Here is a 12099-nt window from a genome sequence, read left to right as displayed (position 1 = left end):
GACAATTTCACAAAACAAAATAAGACGCTGATCTTAATCCTTATAGACTGATATGTAAAATAAGCTTTAAAAAAATCTAATAAAAATAAGAAATCTCTCAGCTAACTTTTGAAACATAACTTCACAAAATGATTAAAAAATAAAAATTCCTGAGTAAAAAGTCTATTTGCCTTCTTTAGTCAGAAATCATTGATATAATATATTGGCTGCTTTCAGGCATTTTTAGTAACATTGGCTATACTGCATTAAAAGATTCTGGAACTGTCCCTGCTGGTGTGAGACTCCATCAGTATATATCCATGGGGGCAATTTTATGAAGATGCCCAACCATCTTTACTCATACTATATTGACAGTACCCTTAAATAGAAAACTTGTGGACAGAATTAAGATCAGTGTATTTGCATATTATTTTCCATCCATTTGTGGACCATTATAACCCCCATTTCCATTTTCTACTGAGCCATCAAACATCAGGATATCCAAGTGGCGGAGACAACCACATATTCTTCCATTTAAACCAGAAATTATCTAACTTCATATCCTGTTCCATCAATCTGCCAAAAAATTATTGAACATCCCCAATAAAATTACAGTAATAAGGACTACTAACTACCCTCTGGCCTACTGTTAGTATAATTTGTTTTTCAATGAAGCAGAATAGAAAAACTCTAGAATCTCTTGAATGCAAAGCTCCCAGAAAAATAGGAATGATCCACATTTTTTTCCCTTGCCATCAACAAAAGATCCACACAGGAAAATATGCCTTTACATTTTTGTATGCACCAAAAGGTAAGTGGGAAGATAATTAAAATTGCTTTTATGTTCAAGTTAAAGTAAATGGAAATTATTATAATTATTATATTCCCCTGCATCTTAACAAATATCACTTAAAGAGCAAGAGAGTTTATTTTGCCCTTTCTGCACATTTTGGGAGCTAGGTTCACACTCCAGAATCTCCAGAGAGATCAACAGAGTAGTTGATTAGCAATTACTTGGAAACTAAAATTCATAGATCAATACGTTATTATAAGATATTTGATATTAATTGTTTGATTATGAATGATTCCTAAAGCAAGATACCAACAGAAGCTAAGACAACAGTCACCTAATATTATGGATTAAGTTACAAGGAGCTCATCTGAGAACAAGTTTTTATTAGATTATCACAATGACTTGATGATTTAATGATAAAAAATACTTATTTCAAATTCACAATAAATCTTGAAGAATAAAAAAATGAAGTGATTAATAGAGTCAAAAGCATGATAAAATAAGAGAAGTAATGTTATGGCAATGTAAAATAATAGTAGCCTATAATTCCACTGATCCAGAATTAGGTTCCATAAAATGAAGAGGGGTTAGATAAAGATAGATCTCTTAAGAACTCTTCCTTTTTTAACATTCTATGATCAGATTGATCTCTAATATGATTCAAGTTAAAATCTTATTTATGTTTTCCTTTTGCTTCAACTGAAGTTCTAAAACTTTTAAAAAATCCTCTCTTTTAGTAAGTTTAAGCATTTTATATCTCAGATTTTCAACTAAAAATAATGTTTTAAGGCTCCTGGAGACCTATCATCTCCTTTCTCTTACCTTACATTAAGGGAAAGAAAGAAGAATTTTTTCTTAGAAGAAAGAAAGAAAAGGGAAAAATTGAATGAGTTAGATAGCATATTACTAAATTTTGTTTATGTGCTCATTTTATGTATAGTTTAAGAGTTATTTAATCAAATAAGTTTTTACTATGGAAAGAACTGGTAGTCTAGATTTGAGAAGAAAATAAGGGTAAATGTAACGAGAAAATTTCTTGCAAAACTAGAAAAAGATTTACGTAGAAAAGCTTATAATGGAACAAGTTAATGGAGAAACAGTAAACTACTGTAATTTCTTTCATATTGTTATCAAGTTCTATGTCTGTTAATTGTGCATTGCATCAGTGCTTTTCTTAATTATTTTAGTTTTTTGAATAATATAGAAATAATGCAATATTTTTTATCAATAGTATATTTCTAATCTCAGCAAAGGCACAGTTCATGTGTCCATTATTATGAACTAAATGCTACCCTGGTGGCAAAAAATAAAGTATACAGCAGTGCAAACAGCAATCTACATCGGGGAACTTTGCTATCCGAAAAAGATCTCATCATTAAGAAAGGAAGCTCTTCTATATGGGACAGAAAAATGCTAAATAGCTACTGTCTTTAATTTTCAGATTAAAATTGCTCATATTGGTTATAGAAATTAGTTTATAATTTTAATCCTTAAGATTAAAAATCAGACAAAATTCAACATGGTTATAAACTTGGGAAAACCATATGTATTTTTCATGCTGAAAGACAATGCATATTGTTACATTTATTTACGTAAGCTTAAAGAAATGAAAAGAGAAATTTTGGAATGTTTCTCTTGGCTAAATCATTCCAGCATACCTGAAGAATTTAATGTTGTACTCTGAGAGAGAAGCTGATCATTGCTTATTGTTAATGTGGCACCAGGAGGCTGATTATTGATGGCAGGAGCTGACAATCTGATGCTTCCATTTAATTCACTATTTCCATTTGTATTATGTTGAATAAGATCTTGACCTAAGTAGAAATTAATTCTGTTAACTTAAAAAAAACCAACTTTATAATAATAAATGTTAAAACTATTAGACTTCTCTAAAAACCTCAAAATTCAAATAACAGGGTGAGAAATGAAGACCATATTATAAGGAGACACAGTTAACTAAATTAAGAATTCACTTTCAATGTAATTAAGGCTTTTGGTCACATTAAATGACAATATAAATAAAAACTAAATTAATTTAGGAAAAACAGGGCTTTCTTAAGAAATAAGTTAAGATCACATCTAAATTTTGTAATTATTCACCATATTTCCATAAAATATTAATGAAAAGATTTAATCATACTCTAGGACACACAAAAATTTGCAAGACTTTGTATCTGTGAAAACAAAATGTATTCTATAATATGGAAAAACAAAAAAATTAATAACCTCATTTCAGTGATTTGTTTCAACCTTCCTTAGATCAAAATCTTTAAAATCTTTAAAATATAAAAAAAATTAGCTTTTTTTTTTAGTTTGACCAACACTAACAAGATAGTATAGAAGATAATGAAACAAAATAGTCAAAAGATCTAGTAAACTGAAGACTAAGATAAAGAGAAGAGAAAGTTTTATATGGAACAAAAAAGGAAATAAACAATCCAGATAAACTCCTTGAGGTCAAGGACCTTGTATCCCTTAAAATATTGATCACATATCTAACATATGATATGTATCAATAAATATTTACTGATTTGAACAATCTGGATAATTTCAAAATTTATTTAATATCATTAGTAACAATTGTTATTGTTGTTCATTAGTACTTTTTTTCAAGTTATTTGAAAGGCAAAGCTCAAACTCTTAAGTGTTTTCTTTTTCTAATCATTTTTATCATTATTTAGGATAAAATTAAATTGTTTTCTACAATGTGTACTATCATTGTAAACATGTTAAAGAAAAGTAAATAAAATATAAGAAACTGCCCAGTAGGTTAAACTAATGGCCCAAAGAACTCTTACTTTTTTACAAGATGACACTGTCTTCCAAGGTATTGTTACTTTATGAAATGTGTCAGTTTACATTATCTTTAAAAAATATATATAAAGGCTGATAAAAGTGGGACAGAGTCTATAACTAACTATCCAAAAAGTCAATTATTCATTCAAAACACTGAAGTCTTTAAAATAAGTGTGAATATGTAGCTCAAAAGAAATTTCAGAAAATTTATGAATAAAAATCAAAAGATATATGTACATACATACATACATACAATCCAATCTTTGAGTATCTAAGAAAATTTCGATTTTAAACACAAAATGCTAAATCACTTTCAACTGAATTTTAGCATCCAGATAATCATATTGCTAAAGCTGCTTGCTATCCAGAAACCCACCATTTTTACATGTATTTGATAATCCTTGATGAAGTTAAAACTTTCCCTTTATATAAATTTAGAGGTACATTCATTCACAATAGGAGTAACTTCATAGATTAACTTAGCACCTGTAACATATGCAATTCATATAAAACTTAATTCCTAAAAACGAAAGAAATGATAGCATGAAATGATTTCCTCATGTCTAAGACAAACTAGCAAGCAAAATAAGTGAATTTACCTAAAAATGAAATATTACACTGCTATAAATTAAAAATACTAACCAGATATGGTGAGAGTAATTTCTTGTGAAGATCCTGAAGAAGTTGTAGCAGTAGAACCAGCAGCATGAGCTAAAACCTGACTAAGACTTGAATTATTGATAGTCAAGGTGATCTCATGCTGACCATTAGAAGTGGATACCAGACCCTGAGAGGTCATCACTTGAGAAAGATCTTGAGTACCTGATTAAATAAACAAATGATTTAAATATATGTGTGTGTGTATGTGTGTGTGTGCAAACAAATACACATATCCTGCATCCATTAAGTTCTTTTGCCTGTTTTAATATCTAACTATTTTAATTAAACTTTCTGATAGTAATAAGTGAGAAAAAACTGGGGATTTTTCATAATAAATAATTCAAAATAATAAGAAATTGTTATGGGTAAATACATAACCTATATTAAATAGACTTAATCATTTAAATCAAACTCAATTGCAATGCATGTATTGCATAGATATAATCTATCATTTAAAAGTGTTAAGAGCTACTTCTTTAATAGCATGATTTCAGAATAGTAATTAAATAACTGAAGGCAAGAATCTCATACTGCCCAAGTAAATGTTTCTTACCATTGTTGCTAGAGGACAACATGGAATCCTGTTCAGATAATGATCCTATTGTCATATTAGCCGAAGATGTCACTGTGGGCTGTAAAGATAAGCTTGAAATTGGCTGAATGACAACATTGGCTGGAACTGTACCATCAGATGTCTGAAGGGAGTTATTTTGCGTAGCCAAATTAGAGTCCCCAGTTAGCTGTTGAGCAAGTATATTACTTTGCTGTAATGTCTGTTGCAAAATACTTGGATCAATCTGAAAAACAAAAAAATTTCACATCTGAAAGAAGCTTAAATGACATTACAATATTAATAAATATGATTGGCTTTCTTTCCTACCTGTAGTGTAATATTATTAATACTAGAGGCATCAATTCCAGAAATTTGCACATTGGGTCCAACGAGATTACCAGCTAGTTGTAACTGTATGCCTTCCAAAGTGGCCAAGCTACCATCTGTCAAGGACACAGTTAAATCACCACCAGCTACCAAAAAAAAGACATACAAATATTATTAAAATGATCCTGGTCATAGTTCTTAAACACCAAACTTCTCACAAACGTACATCCTCCCCTCCCCTATGAAATGTTAGAAGTCATAAAACATTGTAGCACCTGAAAAAAACTGATATTCAATTCATACTTTATGACTTGACTTCCATTTCAATGTAGCATTATACAGAAAGGTAGCCACCAAGAAATGCATGCCTTTTGGCATTTGTAAGCAAAAAAAAAAAAAAGAATTATACTCAATTTAGTATTTTATAAAGAAGATGCCAAACTAGTGCCCAGAATTTTTCAAAATAATGAAATTTGCTAGCCAAATCACTTAATTCAATAAAATATTTATTAAGTACTTCTTTACTATGTGCAAAACACTATACTAGGCACAATTGATATAAATAATAATGATGATAACATTAACACTAACTTCTGCCTTTGGGGAGCTTACATTCTACAAATTCAAGAGAACAGAATAAAAGTTTACAAAAAGACAAATGTAGAAAACTATCTGCATGTAATTGAAAAAACAAAATAACTTTCAAAAAACCAAATACAAGGTAATCTGCACTAAAAAACAAGAGAGAAAATATAACAACAAAGAATAAGGAAAAGCTTTCCAGTGAAGATAGCATCTGAGCTAAACCTTTTAGAATAGATGCTGAGATTTAAATTAAAGTGTCAGTTTCTTTATTTGCAAAATGGTGATAATGATAATAACATTCCTACCTTGGGGATTCATTATGAAGAACATGCTTTGAAAATTTATGTGTGATATGATAGTATTAATATGGTTGTGATTGTGATATTTTTTAACAGAAGAGTGAATTAAATTTTACTGTGTAACTTAGAAGCAGTGCAACCAAAAGTTTTCTTGTTTCACTATATTTTAAAAAAGTCATGATGATGACCCATAACACTTACATACTGACTTCCTATTTGACACAATAAATTCCCTTCATGAGAGCTGAATGAAATTGACTCATGTTTCATATAAAATTGGTGGAGGAAACTTTAAGTAAAAGATTTTAGAACCGCAAAAAATTTACAAATAAAATTTATGAATAAGTCTACAAATGTGTGTAAACATGGAACTTAGGTAAGTGTACTTTTTGGGTAGGCATGTCGAAATCAGTAGTGGATAAAAAGTCATATAAATGTAATAAATATACAAAAAAGGAAGAGGTAAAAAGAAAACAGGAGGCAGGAAAAGAGAGTTTTAATTATAAAAAACAAAAGTTAGAAAAAATATTAATAAGTAGAAGCTAAAGAAATTAAAAATTTACCTGACATGGAAGCAGGGAGAATTGCCTGACCAACAAGTCCTTGCTGAAGCAAATTTTGATCAAATTGTCCTGTCAGCACTGAGTTATTCATAATAAACACATTGGGGTCTGCTGAAGAAGAATTAAGGAGGTTGACTGGCTGTAGGCTCTCATTTGGACTACGGGCCATGGGTTTCCTAACTTTCTTGCTTTCTGGTTTATAATGACATTGTATGTGTGTTTTTCTTCTTCCAGAAGTACGAAAACGTAAATCACAATGTGGACATTTAAAAGGCTTAGCTCCTGTATGTAGACGCATATGAACTTTCAGGCTTCCTTTTGTAGAAAAAGAATTACTGCATACATGACAACTGAACAGTTTCTGACCTGGAAAAGCAATGGGATAAATCAGTCAGAGAAAACCACTAAATGTTAAAACTATGTAGTACCAAGAGAGGTACCACATTTAAGTAATTTTATGTCTACATCTAACTTCTGCTTACTGTGCGATTCTGCTACATGTGTGATTTTAAATGACTAATTCTTCACACCATTCATTTTTTTCCTTTAATGCTCTTTGTGTTGGATAAAAGATCACAATTTAACTTCTAGTCCAATAAGAAAACTGTGGTCTTTAGCGATCAGGGTCAGTTTGGACTCCATAAGAAAATATGGCAATGGGGTAGGAGGGAGAACAAAGGTATAAATTAGTATGTATGGGCAGGTATTTAAACCTTTGCACCTAGCTTCCTTAAGTAAAATGAGAATAACAAGAATGAAACTAACACTATATAAGATTATTTTAAGGAAAGGATTTTGTAAAATACAAAGCATTATGTGACTGTCATCTATAATTATTGTGGCTAGAAAATATTCCTTTGTCTTTGTTCATATGTCCATCTGAAATTTAACATCTAATTTAATAAATAAAAATAAATCAACAAAATGTAACTTGTTTTGCACAAAACAGAGATAACACAAAAGAACCAAATGAGGTAATGGAGAACAATATTAAATACAAGAAAATTGAATTAGCAAATTTATGTTTCAATTGTTTCCAAATCTTACCAAATCATTTAGAGCATCCTAAAACTGTGAAGATTTTAAATTACAATTTTAAAAAAAAGGTCATTTAGGAATTTTTTTGGTCATTTAAAAAAATTTCCCTTATATCCAGGGCAGCTAGGTGGTGCAGTAGATAGAGCACTGGCCCTGGAGTCAGAAGTTCCGAGTTCAAATCCTCATTCAGACACTTAATAATTGCCTACCTGTGTGACTTTGGGCAAGTCACTTAACATCATTGCCTTAAATAAAGAAAAAAAGAAAATTAACAAACTTTCCTTTATATCCAAAAGAAAAGGGAAAGGAGAGGGAAAATACAGAAAATATGAAAAAATAGTTCAAAGGACTATACACTAAGAAACCACCTTAAGAGGTCATTTACTGTAACTCAATCATTTTTACAGTAAGAAAATTGAAGTCCAAAAAGGTTAAAAGACTTTCCAAGGTCATACAAATAACGACAAAAGTAGAATTTTTACTCAAGCTCTCTGATAATAAATTTAATGCTCTCTCCACCCAATCATATAATACATTTAAATAAATGCATCATTCTTTCAATTCTTGAAAAAGAAAAAAGAAAATGTCATTGAAGCTATCTCTCTGTCCTTCATTAAGAATTTTCCCCTTCCAAACAATTATCAAATAAGTTATTTTAACTTTAAATCATTGCATAAAAGAGAACTTTCCTTGATTATTTTATTTTTTTCAAGGTTTTTGTTTTTTTTGGCCAAGCAAATGGGGTTAAGTGGCTTGCCCAAGGCCACACAGCTAGGTAATTATTAAGTGTCTGAACCCGGATTTGAACCCAGGTACTCCTGACTCCAGGGCCGGTGCTTTATCCACCACGCCACCTAGCTGCCCCATTCCTTGATTATTTTATTATGGAACTGCATTCAGAGTTAAATCCTTAAAAGAATAGCTAGCCAATAACAAAATAAAAAGACCCTAATTTTCCTGACAATTATATAAAATATACTCAACTTCACTAGATATGTTAAAAGGTAATGTGGTATTAAAATAATTTATACCTGTGCAACAACACAATTCAATTATCTAAATTCATTAAGATCATCATATTTTCCTATTTCCATGTACCATTTAACGTAAACCAAGCAATGTGGGATACTGGATAGAAAGTTGGCCTCAGAGTCGAGAACTGGGTTAAACAGAAAACTGGCTGTGATTTTAAATCTGTTTATCAAGCAAATATTACAGAAAACATACTGATCAGTATTTATAGAAGAATTTCTAATCAAGTGTTTTGAATCACTAATGAAATCATAGATTCAGTTAAAAAAATTAATTCAAACTTTTCTACTGTCAGAAATATTCATATTTTAGGCTTATGCTAATAAAATTTACTTATATTTGAACTGCTTTTTCAGGTGCTTTAGATAACCATCTTGTTCAGAGTGTAGGTTGCCCATGAAAGTAATTCCCATTGCTAAAATGAAGTCTTTGAAAGAAAAAATGACCTCAACCGACCCCAATGTTCACACAGCGAGATAGCTACTTTACCTGTATGTGTCTTTACATGGCAATCCAGAGTAGACTTAACTGTAAAACTTTTTCCACATTCGTCACATTTATATGGCTTTTCTCCAGTATGGATGCGCACATGCCTAGACAAAAGTATATATAGTATTCTTTCTGGTGTTTGTGAACTACTCCAATAATTACAATTGATTTCATTATTTTTCCAATAGTTATACTTTAATCATTTTACTGTCAAAATTCTTTGAGTTCAGATTCATCAATCTCAGTCCATACTCTTCATCAATCATCCATCACTGCAGTCAGATGATGAACATCACCAAATGCTACATTTCTACTTATAAAAGTCCACACTTAGTTTGCAGTTGTTTCCCCCATAAGGCTGTGAATTACTGGAAAGTGGGGACTGTCTTCTGACTTTCTTTGTATCCCCAGAATTTAGTTCAATGCTTTAAAAGTGTTTATTGACTGTCATCTGTTCTACTCATCCATAAATACTAACTCAGCCCTTATTCTCACAGGGTCATCCTTTAGCTCTACCTTCTACCATCCAATAGTTCTACCTCTCCATTTAATCTAGCCTACTAACTTTCTAACTATGAAAAACTTCCTTTCCCAGCCTAGACTCTAATGGTTAGTCACTTCAACAATGACTTAACAACCTTTACTTATTCAACATCCGCTTAGTATCTTTTTAAAATAGGAGCTGAGGAGGCTCCAAATATCCCTGCACTCAAACTAAAGAGGGAAGGAGAATTAACAGCTGACATTAATGGAGTTTAAGGTTAGCAAAAAAGAATCTTTAGAATCTTGTGAGGTAAGAAATGCTGCTATTCTTATTTGTTTTATAGGTGAGGAAACTGTAGCTTTGAAATTTTAAATATTTTCATCAGAAAAGGAGGTGATCTAATTATGTTACTAGTCAGAAGAAAAGTCTAATTGGGCTGCTTAAATACTGCATGTATACTCTTAAAACCATACTGTTAGATGAACAATCTACAAAAGGTCAATGTTGAAACTCATTTGCTCCTCAAAACCCTGAGAGGCGAGTGCTATGGTTGTTATTATCAACATATTATAGAAGACAATAAAGGAAAGCAATATCATTAAATTAGAAGAAAAGTCCAAGGTTCAGGTAATAAATGTCAAGGCAGGACACCTATGGCTTTAAAAAACTCTTCCCATTACAACATCTCTCTTAATCAGGCTCTCCTGCTAAGAAAGAACTCATAAAATCTCTAGTTTTCTAAGCACCAGAGTCATTCCTTGCACCCTCCTTCCTGCTATCAAGCCAACATCCTTCTCAACATCCCTTGCCTTCTTCCTTTGTCCCTACTCTGCCTATCAAAATCTTTTCCATGAAACCATTCCTCATTTCCCTAATTGTAAATTTACAGAACAGTCTAAGAGTTAAGAGGAAAATTGCAGGAAAAAAAAAAAACCCTACAGTGTAAAGTGTATTCTATTTCTTGCCATGGAATGAAAAACATGAGATCAGTACTGATTCTGACATGACCTCCATGATCCTGGGTAAAACACCCAATCTTTCAGTTTGCTCACCAGCAAGACAAAGAAAAAAAAAATAGTACATTTATTGCTTATCTCAAAGGGTATTTATGAAGATCAAATTAGATAATATAAAGTGCTTAAAAGCTATGGCACTGTTAGCTATTATTATCAACACCAATATCCTATAGTTTCTATCTTAATATATCAATTGACATGAAATTCATTGTCATTAATAGACTTCTTGTCCTTGAATTTAAATCTACCTAACTGTAACTATTACCCATTGATCCTAATTCTGAGCTATGGAACAGCACAAATTTTAGCACCTCTTCGACATGTGTTTTCCAAATATCTAAAGATAACTTTCATGATCCCTCTAAGTGTTCTCTCCTTTTCAAGATAAATATTCACAATTCCCTTAACCTTGGCTCAGATGTCAGAGTGATTAGACTCATCATCATCTTCACCATCATCATCATCATCATCATGGTCTGATAGGTACAATCTGATAGATATTATCTTGTCTGTCATATACTGTTTCACCTTGATCAAAAGAGTACATGTTGTTTATTTCTTATTATATCTGCCAAGGTACCTAAGCATAATACTGTGCACACAGCAGGTGCTCAATATTGGTTTCTTATGACTATCATTTCAAAAGTCTAGTAAGGTTTTGTAATCAACAAAAAGTCAATGTTCAAAGCTGAACTTCCAAAAGAACTTAAATAAGAGATGTCTAAAGTTATACAAAAATGAGACCAGAGGATAGTTAGGATAAATGGCAAATAAAAGTGGCCATAAATCTCTGAAACTAACTTAAGTGATATGTACAAAGCAGTGAAACTCCTTCAACACGATGACTCCAAGAAGAAAGTTACTGCTTTCTAAACAATGCAACAGTAACCTGAATAAAATTTACCTCACTAAGTCACTGGGTTTTTTAAAGCTTTTGGGACAATAGGTACAGCAGTTGGCATATTTTGGCTCTGCTTCAAGTTCAGCCTGCTTATCCTTTATTTCACTAATTCGGTCTTTCTCTGCAGCAGACTGGACAAGCACTTTTTCAGAAACTGTGGCACTTTCTCGTGGTCTTATTTTTGCCAGTTCTGCTGTTTCTTCTTCTGTGAAAGTAATGACACCTGGACGAGATTTTCTAGGAGCAGTTCTTTCAGAATTTTCATCTTCTTCTTCCATGCACACAACTAAATCAAAAATACAAAAGAGAATTATCATTTTTACAATTTTTAAACATTCATAAACTTATAAGTATTAAACAAATACCTAAGATTTAAATACAGCAACAATACTTTTACATGATAATTATAACAAAAATGATGATTACAGTCAACTTTTATATAACGCTTTAAGACTTTATAAAACACTCTACAAATATTGTTGCATTTTATTCTAATGACACTGGGAAGTAGGAACTTGGGTATTAGGTTGCCCAGTGGATAGAGTGACAGGTTTGGAGTCAAGAAGACTCATCTTTCTGAGTTC

At 31.3% G+C, this 12099-nt stretch overlaps 1 protein-coding gene across 1 annotated transcript in view; it reads right to left on the bottom strand.

Annotated features, from left to right (window-relative positions):
• The window catches only part of ZNF236 (zinc finger protein 236), a 222667-nt gene that overhangs the window by 49559 nt on the left and 161009 nt on the right, over positions 1–12099 (bottom strand). Inside the window, 7 exon segments of the mRNA XM_074202830.1 lie at positions 2431–2586; positions 4211–4390; positions 4782–5025; positions 5109–5254; positions 6556–6921; positions 9115–9218; positions 11519–11801. Of these exon segments, the coding sequence (XP_074058931.1) occupies positions 2431–2586; positions 4211–4390; positions 4782–5025; positions 5109–5254; positions 6556–6921; positions 9115–9218; positions 11519–11801 (1479 nt within the window).

The sequence above is a fragment of the Macrotis lagotis genome, chromosome X (assembly GCF_037893015.1).
Source record: "Macrotis lagotis isolate mMagLag1 chromosome X, bilby.v1.9.chrom.fasta, whole genome shotgun sequence".
NCBI lineage: Eukaryota > Metazoa > Chordata > Mammalia > Peramelemorphia > Peramelidae > Macrotis > Macrotis lagotis.
This window is presented reverse-complemented; position numbering and strand designations above follow the sequence as displayed.